Source organism: Schistocerca cancellata, chromosome 5, assembly GCF_023864275.1.
Source record: "Schistocerca cancellata isolate TAMUIC-IGC-003103 chromosome 5, iqSchCanc2.1, whole genome shotgun sequence".
Taxonomy (NCBI): domain Eukaryota; kingdom Metazoa; phylum Arthropoda; class Insecta; order Orthoptera; family Acrididae; genus Schistocerca; species Schistocerca cancellata.
The window spans coordinates 549207192-549226677 of NC_064630.1; the positions used below are offsets into that span (position 1 = coordinate 549207192).

Genomic DNA, 19486 nt, shown 5'->3' on the forward strand with positions numbered 1-19486 from the left:
TACTCAGAAGTGGTAACGGGAAATCGATTTTTGAGAACTGGTTTGGGATTTCCCTCTAAATATGGTAACAGAAAAGTTTACATCCTTTGCTGTATTCCAATGGTTAGTTTACAATGTGTATGAGGTTGTAAAGTCCATTACAACTACACTACCTACATGGTGGTCATCTTATGATATGGTCACAGTGAATGGTTCAGTACATGCTCATTATTCCAGACAACATCCTTGTATCCTGTGATTCCACATATGTACCACTGTCACTGTCTTAACACCAAGCCCTGTACTGAGACATCACAATATGACAAACCCATTCCCTGAAAATCAATCATTCTGCCTGTTCAACTGTACTCACATGCTGCTGATGTGACATCTGAAGCTGATAAGACATACTGAGACTTGTGTTTACATTCCCACTTTGTTGGATCTTCAAACACTGAGCTTGGTGCAACTCTGATCTTTCTGGTCACTCAAGAGAGGCCACCACTGGGCCTACGTGTGCCATCTCTCTGAAATCTTTATTCCAAATTTTTATTGCGCAGTGCCCCATATACCTCCCGAGTTTGGATTCATAAATTTTTTCTGGACACTAAAGTTTTCACAAATGCTGGTGTAGATTTCATCCGCAAGTATGTGCAATCAATCAAAATATAGAGAGAGCTTGTGTTGTACAAAAGGTTGTTTTTCCACAATTCACATAGAGTATTAACAACTATTCAGTTGTATCACATGATGATAGGATTTAGCTAAAGGAACTCTATGAACTCTTGTGATATTTTTATACTGTACTTATATTCACCATAGTGATATTAAAGTTAGTTTTCCATTATTACGTAAAGCAAAATTACTGTCCAACTATTGAATTTAATCTCATGATGCAATTTATTGGATAATTTTTGTCTGTTTCCTTGTGGCAGAAATTAAATTACTGCATTACCAAGGCAGGCAATTGAGAAACAAAATACATAGATCATTATGAGAACATGTACACATTATACACATTCTTTTATTAGTAAATTGAGACAGCAACAAGTTCATTTTCTTGATTACAAAACTGAATTCATGACACCTCTCAAAGAATACACACCATACTTTAAAGATAACAATAATAAAGCAGAAAAATATCATACCTGGTCTGGTGTTCCAGAATTTCCAGACTTGTCGCTTGAAAGAGGAAGTTCAAATCTTGTTGTTTTTGTAATTTTTCTTACACTTAAAGATGATATAGGTGTAGAAACATATATTTTTTCTTGATTGTGGTGGTCTTTTATGTCACTGTAAGTCAATGATGTGGAATTTCTTAGAACCCCTTTCACTGGACTGGCACTTCTGAATGAAGCTGACTGCAAAGATTCAGAGATTCTGGAAATATTTACTTTCTTTGCTGTTCTCCCTGAGACATTTAACTGATAAATTTCTTCAGAGAGTCCTGTCTGAGAGACAGTTCCCACTGAATTTAGACTGTTATGAAAATTACGCTTTCTTTTCATCCCCCTAACTATTGGACGTTTAAATGATGTCAAGCGATTCACAGGGGGAGTGCCATTTTGATATGCCAACTGTGCAATTATGTCATTTTCTTTATCTTTCCTTGTTGAATCAACACTGGTACTGTCAAATGTATTACTACTGCAAGTATGATATGAATCACTTGTGTTTGAACCACTCTCACTTAAACAAGATTTGTAGTCCATGGGCGAAAATGGTTTTATTCCGGATAAGCGAGTGTTGTTCAGATCTGCTGAAGGAGAAACTCCATTAATAATTTTTATTTTATTTTCTTCTTTGGTTGTGTTTAATATTTTATTTTTTGGTTTGAATACTTGATCTGCAATAAGAAAACACACAATTGAATTAATCCTTTACTAATAGTGTTATTATATTACCAAAAGGAAAATTCACTTGAAAAATGGCAAAATTACACAAGACAAATGGCAGCCCATCACTTACATTCAAGAGGCAAAAAATGAGGAACTCAGATTCTAGGGTGAGATGGACCCTTCTGTGGTTATAATGAGGGAAAACAAGGATGATGGCTTGCTTCAATAAGAATTAAACCAGGTGTGCAATCAGATACTAGGGCTGAAAGGTGGATTTTAAATACAGGCTATGTATTGAGCAAAAACAAGATGAGTTAAGCACTAAGCACTCATCAGTTCGTAATTCAAGGAGGGATTAGAGGAAAGATTGACTGCAACCAGAGACAGGAAATTTTAAGATGATGCCCTTTATTAGTAATTCCCAATGTTAAGCAGGACTGAAGAACAAGAATGTATGACAGGTGTTTGGTTACACTTAGTCATGTATGTGGAATGAGTGTAGTTATTGACATACAAGCTTAGGGAATGTGATGAGTGTGGTAAAAATAGGAGAGGTGAGGGACTGGTGAAAATGGTAGTATAACAGAGAAACTGAAGAACAAGATGAAGAGACTCTCCATACAGACAAAAGGTTGCTGGAAGAATGCGCGAAACATAATTGACAATAAATTAATCTTGCAACAACAACAAAAGGAAAAGAAGGTAGATTAGAGTTTAATGCTCTGTTGACAACAAAGTCATTTAAGACGGGGCACCAGTTTGGTTTAGGAAAGGATGGGACAAGAAATCCATTGTACAGGTACTCTTTTCAAACAAACTATTCTTCATTTGCCTTAAGCAATTTAGAAAAATCACAGAAAATCTAAACCCGGATAACTGGATGGGAATTTTAACAGCAGTTCTCCTAAAGGCAAGTCTGGTGTCTTAGCAAACCTTACAACAAAAGATAGTTGATAAATACATTGAAAAAATGGGTGAAAAATAAATTGGACTGCAAAAAGATTGGTGAGGAATGTTAAATGGAGAATTGCTCATAGGAAAAAAAAGACCACAGGTCACAGAGCAAATATTGCTGAAAAAGGAAAAAATTATCACTAGATTGAGAAGAAGAGATCACCAGGTAGAGGAAATGACATCACCAGGTAGAGGAAAGAGATTGCTAAGACTGCCTCCATGTGTTCTCACTACAGATAGAGGAAACGATATCACCAGATAGAGGAAACGATATCACCAGATAGAGGAAACGATATCACCAGATAGAGGAAACGATATCACCAGATAGAGGAAACGATATCACCAGATAGAGGAAACGATATCACCAGATAGAGGAAACGATATCACCAGATAGAGGAAACGATATCACCAGATAGAGGAAACGATATCACCAGATAGAGGAAATGATATCACTAAATAGAGGAAAGAGATTGCTAAGACTGTCTCCATTTGTTCTCACTACAGGTAAATCTCTCTCGTTCTGGGGTCTGAGTGACATGCCCCTCAGTACAACCTATCCCTCCTTTCTCCATGTGGAAGGAGAAACAGTTCTTAAAGCTAGGTACATTTTTTCCTACTTCTGGATGTATATATCAGCTGTGCTTTGAATTCTGCCTCCTAAAAAAGGTAATGCTCAGCCATTCTTCCCCCTTAAACTTTTTCATGTTAACCACACAATATCTCATTTTTGTGCAAAGTGTAGCAAAAGTAATGACCACACAGTAGTCCTACACTGTTTCCTCCATTATAGGTGTTTTGCCATGCATAATAAAGTTTGTAGAGGCAACCTTGGAGATATAAAGGACATAGAGCAAGAGATCATATGCCTACTGGTGAGTATCTGAGTTGTAGTAGCCCATGGGATACTAGACACAAGGAGAATAAAAATGTGTTCTATTAGCTAAGAACATCATCTGATTCTACATATTTTTCAATAACAGAGCAGAAAGTTCTACTTTAGAATACTATGATTTCATACCATACTATGATTACAACATGTATTATGCTTAAAATTATAGGGTGAGGTAATATCAAGATTTAGCAGCACCTGTCCACAGCAGATATAGTTGGTATCAGATAGAACTAGTGGATACATCATTTCCAGTTCAGAGATTAGCCATCACTTACTCCAGTTCTTAATGCCCATTGACTGCTTTTTCTTCAAGGATAACTTAAGTAGTTATTTCAAAATAGTTCAGAAAATAGGATGAAACTGAAAAAATATCTGTGAAGCAATATATACACTGTGTTTCAAAATGAATAGGCTTTGTAGCATTTATTACATTCAACTTACAATAATAAATAATACATCAAGTAAGAGGGCAACTCATACAGTTTTTCTTACAAGTGTTCAATGTGAGCACTATTCATCACACATAAGATTTGATAGGCGAGTTCTTCCCAAACCTTGATCAGAGTGTTTGGAGTAATTGTTGCAACAACATTTCTAAAGTCAAGTACATCAGCTGGTAGTGGAGGAAGCACATATGCTTGATCCTTTATGAACCCACAAAGGTAAAAATTGAATGGTATCAGGTCATGTGTGAATGTGGAAGTCATGCAAACAAGCTCTCTCATCTGGCCTCTTGCAGACAATCCAGCCATCAGGTACAGCAATGGTTAACCAATCACGTATGGAGTGATGCCAGTGAGGCAGTGCAGTATCTTGCTGCCAAATAAAGTTCTGTGGTTCAGCTTCTTCCAATTGAGGAAACAGCCATAGTTCTCACACATTAAGCTAAGAAACACCAGTTACAATTACTTCAGCAAGAAATAAAGGCAGGTAAACTTTCTCCCAGGATATGGCACAGAAAACAATCAATTTAGGGAAGCCTTGTTGCAACTGTACCATGCGGATCTGCTGACCCCTAAATGTACACGTTATGTGTCTTCATGTTTCCACTTATGTGAAATTTCAATTCTTCACTGATCCCACAAGTCTTCATCGTCATGCAGCAACATTTCAATTGCAAACTTGGCACGTAAACTGTAGTCTGTAAGAGCAAACGGTAATGACACAGTTGTAAGCGTCTCCTTTAAAAGTCTCCACATACATGCCACTGAATTGCTAATTCATGACTAGCCTTCTGAACTGATTTCCTGGGACTGTGTGTGAAAGATTCTCACTTGTTCAACACATTCTTCAGGCATTCTTGGCTGTTCCATATTAAATGAAATATAGCATATTCCAAGTATGTAAAAAAAACTCTTTGAATTGCTCTTTCATTTGATGTATTATTTATATTTTTTAGTTGAATATAATAAAAGCTACAAAGCCTTAAAAATCTGTATATTCATTTTGAAATATACAGATTTCAACCGTATGTCATATACAACACAGATAAATCGTATTCCAAGTGGTGAAGGATGTGGTTTTAAAATGAGAACAGTTATTTATCAACCTTTAATGTTAATTTCATGGTGGTATGATTAGAATGCAAAGCTCTTTTGTATACTTAAAATACAATGATAAGCTAAAACACGATGACCACCTCTTTAACTGCATGTTGGTCCACTTTCAGAACACAATACAGAATCAATTCTGCCTGACATGATTCAACAAGTCCTTGGTAGGTTTATGGAAGTGTGTGGCTCCAGATCTCTACAAAAACGTTACACAATTCCTCTAAATTGCAGAATAGAGATTTGTGGGCATGGAACCGCTGCCAAATGTTTTCCATTGGATTCAGCTCAGGCAAGTTCAGTGGGCAAGACATCACCATGAGTTTACAATAATGCTCCACAAACCATTGTACCAAGCTTCTGGACTTGCAACACAGCTATTCTGCTGGAACATGCAGTCCGTCTTATGTAAGATACCAAGGATGAAGTGATGCAGGTGGTCTGCAATAATGTTCACACTGTCCACAGCTGTAATTGTGCCTTTGATTACCAACATAGGTCTCATGGAAACCCAGGTCAACATCACCCACAGTATAAAACTGCGGGTCAAGCAGCCATTTACTTGGATGACAATGCATCCAGACATGATAACTGACCTAGTTTAACAAGAAATAATTCATCCCACCAGTAAGCACATTTCCATTGATCCATGGTCTGATCTCTATGATTCCATGCCTGCTGCACTCATAAATGACAACACTGTTGGTTCAACATGGGAACATGTGGGAGCTGTCAGCTGTGAAATCACACTTGCAGCAATATGGGCTGAACGGCAAGCTCTGAAACACTTATGCCTGCACAAGCATTGTGCTCAGTCATCAGATCTACCAAAGGTAGCAACATATCCTGCTTTACAGATTGGGCAAGTCTTTGACCTCCACGTTCTTTGATTAAAGCATGGACATCTAACACCTTTTTGCCTATTTGTGGTATCATTGTTCTTCAACCACTTACAAACAGCTGACCAGCTTTGCTGTTTCCTAGATACTCATTCCCATGTTAGGCCGTACCAATCTGCCCTTTGTCAAGTCATTTGTGTCATGAGAACCTCTTATTGTTGCTAGAATGATTCCTCCATCTCTGCTCTGCTTATATACAGGGTGATTGTAATTAAAGTTTAACTTTCAAAACACGTCAGAATGATGTCAAATTGCAACAGAATATTATCAAAGAAGGGGGAAAACGTATGGCAGGAGAAAAAAAACAAGTGTGATAACTGATCAATAGATGGCGCTGTATGTGTCAGAATATGTAAATGAAAACACCTGTCCATCCGCACGACCTATTTAAGTTGGTATAAACACACCGGTTACACAGTTTTTCCTTCTTTACCACCTGTGACATTTGCCATGACTGTCTCAATGAAGGATTGCACTCTGCTTGTAAAGCTGTATTACAAGAATGATTACTGTGCACAAGTCACTCTGCAGAAGTTCTGTACACTGAAGGGTTTGAAAAAAGGCGTTGGTCTGATGACTGCCGTGGGTCTGGAGAAAATTATTCAGAAAGACTCTTTTGGTGTGCAACCTGGTAGAGGGAGGAAACGAATTGATTTGACTCAATGGAAGCAGTAGCCACAGCAATGCAGGAGGAGATGAGAGGTGGTGTGCAAACATGTGAATTGCCCAAACATTGGACATACCTGTGAGCATGGTGCGTAAGATCCTATGAAACATCCTTCTTTGCTATCCATGCAAAATTACCCATGTGCACGAGTTGCTTCCTGTTGACCCGCCAGCAAGAGAGACCTTTGCTTTAGAATTTCTTGCTCTCATGGAAGTGGACAATGACTGGCCGTGGAAGATTTTGTGGACAGACAAAACCCACTTCCATCTCACAGGATAAGTCAATACCCAGAACTGTCGAATTTGGGCAATGGAAAATCCACATGCAAATCAACCAGCACAACTTCATCCTGAAAATGTCACTGTGTGGTGCGGGTTTACGGAATCATTTATCACAGGGTCAAATTTTTTCAAAGAGACAGGTGCTTCTGGTCCTGTTACCTGTACCATCACTCGTAAGTGCTATGAGTGTCTACTGCAAAACCACGTCATTCCAGCTCTCCAACAGAGTGGTTGTGTAGATGGGGTCATTTTTATGCAAGATGGCGCACCTCCACACATTGAAAATCCAATTAAGCAGCTACTGAAGCACCATTTCGGAAATGCTAGAATTATCAGTCGTCATGTCCCTACAGCCTGGCTGTCCCGATCACCTGACCTTAATCTGTGTGACTTCTGGCTGTGGGGCTATGTAGAAGATGATGTGTTAAGTGTTCTGACTGCAAACTTAGCTGCACTGAAGGCATACATTGCACAACACATTCTGAATGTGACTCCAGAAACACTTCGATCAGTTGTGGAACATGCTGTTCCTCGATTTCAACTTGTTGTAGAAAATGGTGAACAGCATATTGAACATGTTTTGCACACAGAAAAAGAAATTAATAATCCGATTTGATTTTGATTAATGCTTTTTATGCAGTTTTTGGCCTCAGGACAATTAAAAACCAATTTTTCCGACCCAATGCAATATGACCTTGCTGTGGTGGATGGGCTTATGTAGCTCATGCACACTGATTAGTACAGTTTAACGTCAAATGTACACCTTAGGCAATTCTGTACGATTCATTTGTAATTTGTAGTCGACTACTATTAAATTATGGTGCTTATAGCACCGTCTATCGCTAAAGTTTGTAACTATTTATTTTTCTACTGCCATACATTTTCCCCCTTCTCCAATAATATTCTGTCGCAATTTGACATCATTCTGAGCAGTGGTGTTATTTCTACAGTGGTTTGAAAGTTAAACTTTAATTATAATCACCTTACTACATCATCTGCCTGCTACACCACCATGTGTTCACCAGTCTCAACATCTGTGGCCAGAAGGTATTGGTTCAGTGTATATTCATTATATTATGGTCATTTTTCTGCTACGGGCATACCAAGAGCAATTGTAATATTTCACAGCTTCATACTTAATCAACACACGTAATATGATTCTTACTAGAGCAATCTCTAAGTGCTGATCCACTCTCAAAGGTCTTCTGAGATGATACAGTTTCTTCTTGCATGTAGTGATATTTCTCGGAACCCTAAAAACAAAGGAAATAACACAAATAAACCACAATATTACAGTGAATTAACAGTATGAATAATAGTGTTAGAGATAGTATATAAGATATTGCTGATATCAAAAAGTCAAGATTTTTGCAATTTTCTTAAATGGACTTGGAAATGTTTGTAGTATAATACCATGATTGATAGCAACTGACTGGAATGACTACAACCAAGAAGACTGCAAAAAAAAAAAATGTTACAGTGCAATGCAATTATCATTTTCATATATAAAATTCAAAGCAGAAAGGATAAGTTTAAGTATGTATTGCTGCAAAAATCACATCTATTTAAAATAAATGTACAAAGTTCACATCAATTATAATATTTTAAATACGGAAGGCAAAACTACTAACTAGTCACCAAAGCACAAATTTAGTTTTCGAAATTTAAAGGAAGGATACAGGAAAAGAAAAGAAATTTACAAGGGGAAGTGGAAGAACAAACAAGAAAAAGAAAGGGCAATAAACATTAGTTAAATCAAAGAAAAGTTAATACAAGAAAGATGTTAGCTGCTTAAACAATCCAGAATAATGAGTTGAGGGCCTGAACTTTTGACATGTAGCAACAAACACTTATTTTATTTTAATTTGATTTCTTTTTTCTATTTTGACAATATTGTTCTGGACTGTAGGCTGTGTCATGTTACAAAATGGTGTACCAACTTTTTGGCCAATATTGCAAGTGGCTTTCACCAGTGTAAGTAATACACCTACAACTAGAACCATGCAAATTAATATACAATTTTTGCTCCTTCCCTTTAATTCCTTAAAAAGATCATAAATAAAATTTTTAATCTGACTGCATGTTGGGAGTAGAGATGGAGGGAGCTCATAATGCTCACTTGATTTAATTTGAGATGGAATTTTAACGGTTCATGTCGGGGAATCCAGAGATAGCTACTTCTGTGACTTGCTGCTCCTCTCACTGTGTCTAGTGTAATTGGGATGGTTATCCATCATGTGCTTACTGCAAAGCTGTTTTCAATCAGGTATGATGTTGCTGCCTACTAACCAGGAGTATCTTATGGAAATTTACTATGCCCACAAAGGTCTATGAACTTTTAGATGTTTTTTCTATTAGAAATGAAAACATTCTTTCTAGTCGCATCAATCACTTCATACTGTATACAAGCAACTTCATGTTTTAGAGAAATTAAAATGAAGAAACATATGTTCACAAAAAACAACGTTAACATCAGAATGATTTATCATCAAATAACGTATTGACTTATTTGTGTGTGTGTGTGTGTTTGGGGGGGGGGGGCACACATGGGGGCTGGGGGGGGGGGCGTAGCGGACCCCGTAAATTGGTGAGGGGCGGCAGCAGACTGCGGGGAGGCAATGGACCGACAGTGTAGGAGGCAGGGGGGGGGGGGGAAGCGGGAGGTGGGGGTGGCGGACTGGAGGATGTTGTGCACAAACCGGGGGCGGGAGGGCCGCGGATCAGGAAGGGGTGCCGCTGACTGGGGTGAGGGGGGGGGGTGGAGGATGGGGGGGGGTGGAGGATGGGGGGGGGGTTATGGGAGTTTTGGAGGGAAGGGTAGGAAGCAGGTTTTGGAGAAGAGGGTAGGAAAAGGAGGTTTAGAGGGGAGGGTAGGAGGGGTTGTTTGGGTTAAGTGTGAGGGAAAGTGTGAGGGTGATGAGGGTGAGGATGAGGGGAAACACAATCTTACACGAGCACACTGTTCAGCATCACCACCAGCCAGATCAATTAAAAGACAGAAATATCTAGAAGTGACACCTGTTGCTGTTCAGGGATAAACTGCGTGCCTATGTCTGTAATGACATACATATAGCTGAAAAACTGTTTCAATGAGAAAGGTTGACCCCACAAAAGCAATGTACCAGGAACTTACAAATGAAAGGCGTGATGTAAGTGAAAGGAGTTGGCCAGGTGTCCTCTTAGATAATGTCGCGACACTGACACTATCAGGAGAATCTTTCAGTAGATCTGATACTTCCAAATCTGAAAACAAATCAAACGAATATTTAATGCACAAAATAATTTCAATCATGTATATCATTGCTCAATGGGAAAACTGTTTTAAATAAATGAAATGCATGAAACAAGTGATGGGTGTTCCCCTCTGAAGGAATCAAATTTCCTGGGACTAATGCAAGCATTTTGTATGTCTACATTTCAATAATTTGTTCCTGTAGTAACCATCACTTATACAGAACGAAAAATGCAAAACATCTTTTCCTTTAATTAATATATCTTCCAACACCAGTACTCACATGTTCTAATAGTAAAAAGCTTGTCTCAAATATATAACCAGTTTTTATCACAGCTACAAGGAAGATGAAGGGTTCAGTTCCACTCTACTGGGAACAGTGAAGTTACACCAATCATTTCAGAATTATATATTTGTACACAAAACTATTTAAACACTTATCTTAGTCAATGTTTATCTCCCCAACTTTGCACTTAAAATATGTAAACAAGGTAGCGCGTGTGAGTGTGTAAAAAAGGAGGCAAAGGCATGTCTGTTTTCAAGTTTTACAAACAATAATGCCAGTTGTCACATTTGTTTGTGTGTCTACTGACATTACTAAATACAGTCTTTCACCTCCTAAAGGTAAACACTGGTCAGATATTCTGTCTCATGATTTTACAGTTTCCTCAAGTGAATTTTCCCTTTCATTCAATATCTGTTCTTTTACAGTTTTTATAAATCAGAGTTAATTCCACAGTGTGTACAACATATAATCTAACAGTAATTCAGTCAATGTCTGGGCCACTATGTGCTTAGAGTGGTCAGAATCTTTTCAAATACAGGGGGTTGCCTATTTCAATATTTCTCATTTGAGACTGTCATCAGCAGTCAGTGCTAGTTAGTTAGTTACGGGTTCCATAGATCATCTGACTAGTCCTTTTATCAAAATAATATGGAACCATTTAGTTTATGCGATGTACACAGGTTTATGGGCTATAAACATGATGCGGTTAACATTAATGATCACACAATTTTTTAGTCCTACTCATGCAACTTCACATAGGAACTCTTTTTTTTTCAGGCTACCACTTTTTAAACAGAAATTCGCCTGTTGAACAGGACAAGTTGTTCAGGAGAAATGTCTAGGTTAGATTTAAAACTTGCTTTTCTACCCATCAGACCTTTCATGTCACTGGGCAAGTGATCAAAAAAATTTTGTTGGTGCATGTTGAACGTCTTTCTGAGTCACTGACAGCTTCAATAATGGGTAATAAATGTAATTTTTTCCTCTAGTGCTGAAGGTGTGGACATCACTGCTCTTCTCAAGTTGTGATGAATCAGTTATGATGAGTTTCATTAGCAAATATATGTATTGTGGCAGTGCAGATACAATGCCTCACTCCTTGGAGAGGTACCTACATGATATCCACAAGTGAACATCACTTATTATTCTTACTACCCATTTTTGTGTAATTCGCACTTTGTAAGTTTTGAGTTACACCACAAAATTATTCCTCAAAACTCTGAGTGGAAAAAATGCAAAATATGTAAGGACAGATAAAAAAGTCTATTCAGCAAGCAGTGGCAGGAGAACACACATGTAAAAGGTATTACATATGCAAGCTTTCAGAGCCAGTGGCTCCTCGTCCCAGCAGATGGGTTGAAGGGGAAGTAAGAGGGGGTACAGGAAAAGGTCTGATGAGGTTTAGGAAAAGGGGTAGAGATCAGAAAAGTCACCCAAAACCCTGGGTCAGGGGAGACTTACCAGACGGGGTGAAAAGGAAAGACTGACTGTTGGTGACTGCACTGGGCGAGATCTGAAAACCTGAGAGAGTAAAACTCGAAGACAGGGTAAGACAGAGATTCAAATCTGCAACTAAACTGCTCAAAGATGATCAAGAAAAGGCTATGCTGTGCTGCGTAATGAATCATAAACTCCTTTTCCTAAACCTCACCAGTCGTTTTTCTTCACCCCTGTTCCATCCCCTTCAACCCTTCTGCCACAAGAACGACCCATTGGCTCCAAAAGCTTGCATACAAATACCTTTTGTATGTGTGTTCTCCTGCCACTGCTTGGTGAGTAGATTTTTTTATTTACCCTATTACGTTTCCAAACATCGATTATTTTCATTGATAAAATATGTAAGGAGGTTGATTTGTTTGTTTCCATGACTACCAATCATATAAAGAGCAAAAGTAGCTGAACTTAACTGCTAGAAAAACTCAGTAATATGCTTCTTCCACAACAAGTTTTCATCAATGTGAATACCCAAAAATTTCGAGCATTCTACCCTATTTATTGTCTCCTGCCAATGTGTTGGTATTACTATTTGTTGTATGGAGTTAAATACAGTGTATTTTCTCAAAATTTAGGGGCAGTTCATTTTCAGGGAACAATAATTCTTTGAAAAACATCATCATCATCAATGTGGTACCAGATCCACATGTGCAATGCACTTTCCACGCTTTGACCGCTGGCAGCATTTTGGCAAATTTTTCTTCTTGATGTTGACTTTTTTTCTTTTTTCTTTCATATTATTTTAAAAAATTGAAGCTTGTATATCTGATCAAGCACCAAACTGTAAAAACTGGTTTTAATCTGATAAATATATTGTGGTCAGATATGACATACAGGGACCGTTTTAAGCTTAAGATGCACTAGAAGTTTTATATGGCCATGGGCATCATTCTTGATGCACACTCCTACTTCTGAGGAAAATGATATTGGCAAATAGGAACTCCAACTACATGTTACATAACTGCCTTAATCATTAAAATAAAACACTTTCATTGTTACACATTTGCGCATTGCAAAAGAACAGTCGATAAAATGAAATTCTGAGGACAAATCTGGCATTTCAATGCTAACTGTTTGCTATGTTTGATAGCATGTTTTCACTCACCTGCTTTGGAGAGTTTCTACTAACAGCTGTTACGTCATCGTCTCACAGTGGCTTCAAACAGTTTGTGATTCCCTTTCATAGTTGTCTCCTGAACATTGTCAATGAAAGCAATGATAACAATTTTTGCCTTGTGATTTGAACATACAAAGTATGAACATTTATGAGAGTAATATCAAATAGTAATTCAAAGGCCACTTTGCAGTACCGCTTCGCTGACTTCCTCAAGCATGAGCCATAGGTTTTTATCTGGAAGATCAATGAAGGGCTAGGCTGCATTTTAATCCACAATGTAATTCAGGTGTTTTTTTTTCTTTTTTCTTTTTTTTTCTTTCTTTTTTACTTCACCCCTCCTTGTTTCCACTGCCGCAAGCTCAAGTTTGTGTTTAGTTGTCAAAAAAATGACATTCATCTAGTCACGCAACTTTCTGACAACCACCTTTGTGTTGTTTTCCGCAACCACCATTTCCCCCATCTCAACACTTTTGTAATTATAGTTTTAAGATTTCTCCTTCTTTTTTCACAGAGTGTTCGTATCTTTGAATCTATGAACAAATAACAGAAACTCCAGGTTCAAATGTCAACAATGTAGGTAAAGACAGATTGCTACTTACCATATAGATGACACTATAAGTAGCAGACAGGCACAATTAAAAGACACTTTCACATAAGTTTTTGGCCACAACCTTCATCAGAAAAAGAAAGAGAAACATACACCATTCATTCACAAAAGCAAGCACATCTCATGCACACGTGACCACTAACTCTGGGAATTAGCAGTCATGTGTGCCTGAGGTATACTTGCTTGTGTGAATGAATGGTATGTGTTCCTCTCGCTTTTTCTGATGAAGGCTGTGGCCGAAAGATTATGTGCAAGTGTCTTAATTGTGCCTGTCTGCAACTTAACATGTGATCTTTATGGTAAGTAGCAATCTATCTTTTCCTATATTGCTGAATGTATGAACATCTTCCTCACATAGTCCAACCAATACACACATACTTTGCACTTTTTACCTAGCATCTATGATGGTAAATTGAAACGCATCACATATCATGAAATATCTCATGAAAATGCCTTTTCCAAGTGGTAAGAAGTTCCTGCAATAGACTAATACTGCTTCATTATTCACTTCACAACAGTAAATGAACTAATTGAGAGCACAACATAAGAGCAACTATGTAATGCTGCTACACTGCTGTAGGGCCTACAAATTATTATTATTATTATTTAACTACTTTTTTTCTCAGACTTATGTCTGGTTAAAAATGGAACATGACGCGGACCTCGGTCAAGCGTGACTTCCTTGTAACTGTATGGTATATGTTATATTGCATTTAGGAACTTTCGGGTAATTGAACAAGTATCAATAATTACAGATTTTTGTAATTGTATATATATGTTTGGATGTAGCTGTATTGCATTGATGTACTGGTGAATATTGTGAGGTATGACTCCTGTAGTTGATAGTATAATTGGGATAATGTCGACTTTATCCTGATGCCACATGTCCTTGACTTCCTCAGCCAGTTGGATGTATTTTTCAATTTTTTCCCCTGTTTTCTTCTGTATATTTGTTGTGTTGGGTATGGATATTTCAATTAGTTGTGTTAATTTCTTCTTTTTATTGGTGAGTATGATGTCAGGTTTGTTATGTGGTGTTGTTTTATCTGTTATAATCGTTCTGTTCCAGTATAATTTGTATTCATCATTCTCCAGTACATTTTGTGGTGTGTACTTGTATGTGGGAACGTGTTGTTTTATTAGTTTATGTTTTATGGCAAGTTGTTGATGTATTATTTTTGCTACATTGTCATGTCTTCTGGGGTATTCTGTATTTGCTAGTATTGTACATCCGCTTGTGATGTGATCTACTGTTTCTATTTGTTGTTTGCAAAGTCTGCATTTATCTGTTGTGGTGTTGGGATCTTTAATAATATGCTTGCTGTAATATCTGGTGTTTATTGTTTGATCCTGTATTGCGATCATGAATCCTTCCGTCTCACTGTATATATTGCCTTTCCTTAGCCATGTGTTGGATGCGTCTTGATCAATGTGTGGCTGTGTCAGATGATACGGGTGCTTGCCGTGTAGTGTTTTCTTTTTCCAATTTACTTTCTTTGTATCTGTTGATATTATGTGATCTAAAGGGTTGTAGAAGTGGTTATGAAATTGCAATGGTGTAGCTGATGTATTTATATGAGTGATTGCTTTGTGTATTTTGCTAGTTTCTGCTCGTTCTAGAAAGAATTTTCTTAAATTGTCTACCTGTCCATAATGTAGGTTTTTTATATCTATAAATCCCCTTCCACCTTCCTTTCTGCTTAATGTGAATCTTTCTGTTGCTGAGTGTATGTGATGTATTCTATATTTGTGGCATTGTGATCGTGTAAGTGTATTGAGTGCTTCTAGGTCTGTGTCACTCCATTTCACTACTCCAAATGAGTAGGTCAATACTGGTATAGCATAAGTATTTATAGCTTTTGTCTTGTTTCTTGCTGTCAATTCTGTTTTCAGTATTTTTGTTAGTCTTTGTCTATATTTTTCTTTTAGTTCTTCTTTAATATTTGTATTATCTATTCCTATTTTTTGTCTGTATCCTAGGTATTTATAGGCATCTGTTTTTTCCATCGCTTCTATGCAGTCGCTGTGGTTATCCAATATGTAATCTTCTTGTTTAGTGTGTTTGCCCTTGACTATGCTATTTTTCTTACATTTGTCTGTTCCAAAAGCCATATTTATATCATTGCTGAATACTTCTGTTATCTTTAGTAATTGGTTGAGTTGTTGATTTGTTGCTGCCAGTAGTTTTAGATCATCCATGTATAGCAAATGTGTGATTTTGTGTGGATATGTTCCAGTAATATTGTATCCATAATTTGTATTATTTAGCATGTTGGATAGTGGGTTCAGAGCAAGACAGAACCAGAAAGGACTTAATGAGTCTCCTTGGTATATTCCACGCTTAATCTGTATTGGCTGTGATGTGATGCTATCTGAATTTGTTTGGATATTAAGTGTGGTTTTCCAGTTTTTCATTACTGTGTTTAGAAAGTGTATCAATTTAGGATCTACTTTGTATATTTCCAAAATCTGTAGTAACCATGAGTGGGGTACACTATCAAAGGCTTTTTGGTAATCAATGTATGCGTAGTGTAGGGACCTTTGTTTAGTTTTATTATTATTATTATTATTATTATTATTATTATTATTGACATTTTTTTTCTCAGACTGTTAAGTCTGGTTAAAAATGGAATGTGACGCGGACCTCGATCAAGCGTGACTTCCTTGTAACTGTATGGTATATGTTATATTGCATTTAGGAACTTTCGGGTCATTGAACATGTATCAATAATTACAGATTTTTGTAGTTGTATATATATGTTTGGATGTAGCTGTATTGCATTGATGTACTGGTGAATATTGTGAGGTATGACTCCTGTAGTTGATAGTATAATTGGGATAATGTCGACTTTATCCTGATGCCACATGTCCTTGACTTCCTCAGCCAGTTGGATGTATTTTTCAATTTTTTCTCCTGTTTTCTTCTGTATATTTGTTGTGTTGGGTATGGATATTTCAATTAGTTGTGTTAATTTCTTCTTTTTATTGGTGAGTATGATGTCAGGTTTGTTATGTGGTGTTGTTTTATCTGTTATAATCGTTCTGTTCCAGTATAATTTGTATTCATCATTCTCCAGTACATTTTGTGGTGTGTACTTGTATGTGGGAACGTGTTGTTTTATTAGTTTATGTTTTATGGCAAGTTGTTGATGTGTTATTTTTGCTACATTGTCATGTCTTCTGGGGTATTCTGTATTTGCTAGTATTGTACATCCGCTTGTGATGTGATCTACTGTTTCTATTTGTTGTTTGCAAAGTCTGCATTTATCTGTTGTGGTGTTGGGATCTTTAATAATATGCTTTTTGTAATATCTGGTGTTTATTGTTTGATCCTGTATTGCGATCATGAATCCTTCCGTCTCACTGTATATATTGCCTTTTCTTAGCCATGTGTTGGATGCGTCTTGATCTATGTGTGGCTGTGTTAGATGATACGGGTGCTTGCCATGTGGTGTTTTCTTTTTCCAATTTACTTTCTTTGTATCTGTTGATGTTATGTGATCTAAAGGGTTGTAGAAGTGGTTATGAAATTGCAATGGTGTAGCTGATGTATTTATATGAGTGATTGCTTTGTGTATTTTGCTAGTTTCTGCTCGTTCTAGAAAGAATTTTCTTAAATTGTCTACCTGTCCATAATGTAGTGACTTACCAAACAAAAGTGCTGGCAGGTCGATAGACACACAAACAAACACAAACATACACACAAAATTCTAGCTTTCGCAACCAACGGTTGCCTCGTCAGGAAAGAGGGAAGGAGAAGGAAAGACAAAAGGATATGGGTTTTAAGGGAGAGGGTAAGGAGTCATTCCAATCCCGGGAGCGGAAAGACTTACCTTAGGGGGAAAAAAAGGACAGGTATACACTTGCACACACACACACATATCCATCCATACATACACAGACACAAGCAGACAAGATGTCTGCTTGTGTCTGTGTATGTGTGGATGGATATGTGTGTGTGTGCAAGTGTATACCTGTCCTTTTTTTCCCCCTAAGGTAAGTCTTTCCGCTCCCGGGATTGGAATGACTCCTTACCCTCTCCCTTAAAACCCATATCCTTTTGTCTTTCCTTCTCCTTCCCCCTTTCCTGACGAGGCAACCGTTGGTTGCGAAAGCTAGAATTTTGTGTGTATGTTTGTGTTTGTTTGTGTGTCTATCGACCTGCCAGCGCTTTTGTTTGGTAAGTCTCATCATCTTTCTTTTTAAATATATTTTTCCCACGTGGAATGTTTCCCTCTATTATGTCCATAATGTAGGTTTTTTATATCTATAAATCCCCTTCCACCTTCCTTTCTGCTTAATGTGAATCTTTCTGTTGCTGAATGTATGTGATGTATTCTATATTTGTGGCATTGTGATCGTGTAAGTGTATTGAGTGCTTCTAGGTCTGTGTCACTTCATTTCACTACTCCAAATGAGTAGGTCAATACTGGTATAGCATAAGTATTTATAGCTTTTGTCTTGTTTCTTGCTGTCAATTCTGTTTTCAGTATTTTTGTTAGTCTTTGTCTATATTTTTCTTTTAGTTCTTCTTTAACATTTGTATTATCTATTCCTATTTTTTGTCTGTATCCTAGATATTTATAGGCATCTGTTTTTTCCATCGCTTCTATGCAGTCGCTGTGGTTATCCAATATGTAATCTTCTTGTTTAGTGTGTTTTCCCTTGACTATGCTATTTTTCTTACATTTGTCTGTTCCAAAAGCCATATTTATATCATTGCTGAATACTTCTGTTATCTTTAGTAATTGGTTGAGTTGTTGATTTGTTGCTGCCAGTAGTTTTAGATCATCCATGTATAGCAAATGTGTGATTTTGTGTGGGTATGTTCCAGTAATATTGTATCCATAATTTGTATTATTTAGCATGTTGGATAGTGGGTTCAGAGCAAGACAGAACCAGAAGGGACTTAATGAGTCTCCTTGGTATATTCCACGCTTAATCTGTATTGGCTGTGATGTGATGTTATCTGAATTTGTTTGGATATTAAGTGTGGTTTTCCAGTTTTTCATTACTATGTTTAGAAACTGTATCAATTTAGGATCTACTTTGTATATTTCCAATATCTGTAGTAACCATGAGTGGGGTACACTATCAAAGGCTTTTTGGTAATCAATGTATGCGTAGTGTAGGGACCTTTGTTTAGTTTTAGCTTGATATGTCACCTCTGTATCTATTATCAGTTGCTCTTTACATCCTCGTGCTCCTTTGCAGCAGCCTTTTTGTTCTTCATTTATAATTTTGTTCTGTGTTGTATGTGTCATTAATTTCTGTGTGATGACTGAAGTTAATATTTTGTATATTGTTGGTAGGCATGTTATGGGGCGATATTTAGCTAGGTTTGCTGTGTCTGCTTGATCTTTAGGTTTATTATTATTATTATTATTATTATTATTATTATTATTATTATTATTTAGTGGCAATGGTAACATACAAAGCATTGGGGGCTTAAAGTCTTCCAATTTCTCACAGTTCAGAAGTAAGGACTTCAGAAATCCAGCGATTTACAAACAGTAAGCCTAAGTACGCTGTACAAGTTTTAATTTAGTTGATTCTAAATGGGTGTACAGGGAGTGGTTGAAGCAAGTGCCAATAGGGAGAGGAGTGGTGCAGAGCAAGCATTTTCTGTAACTCATGTTTACCCTCAATGTGGATTGCTAGCTTTCTTTTCTGAGAAGGAGCTGTGAGTA

General features: G+C 37.2%; 1 protein-coding gene across 3 annotated transcripts in view; it reads right to left on the minus strand.

The window, feature by feature from the left end:
* LOC126188916 (serine/threonine-protein kinase greatwall) overlaps positions 1 to 19486 on the minus strand; it is a 132374-nt gene that overhangs the window by 47300 nt on the left and 65588 nt on the right. For 2 of the 3 annotated variants that reach the window (XM_049930628.1, XM_049930626.1), the window contains exons 6-8: positions 10194 to 10303; positions 8226 to 8313; positions 1128 to 1825 (exon numbers count right to left, since the gene is read on the minus strand). In XM_049930628.1, the coding sequence (XP_049786585.1) occupies positions 1128 to 1825; positions 8226 to 8313; positions 10194 to 10303 (896 nt within the window). The remainder of the gene's footprint in view (positions 1 to 1127; positions 1826 to 8225; positions 8314 to 10193; positions 10304 to 19486) is intronic. The other variant, XM_049930627.1, reaches the window with a different exon arrangement.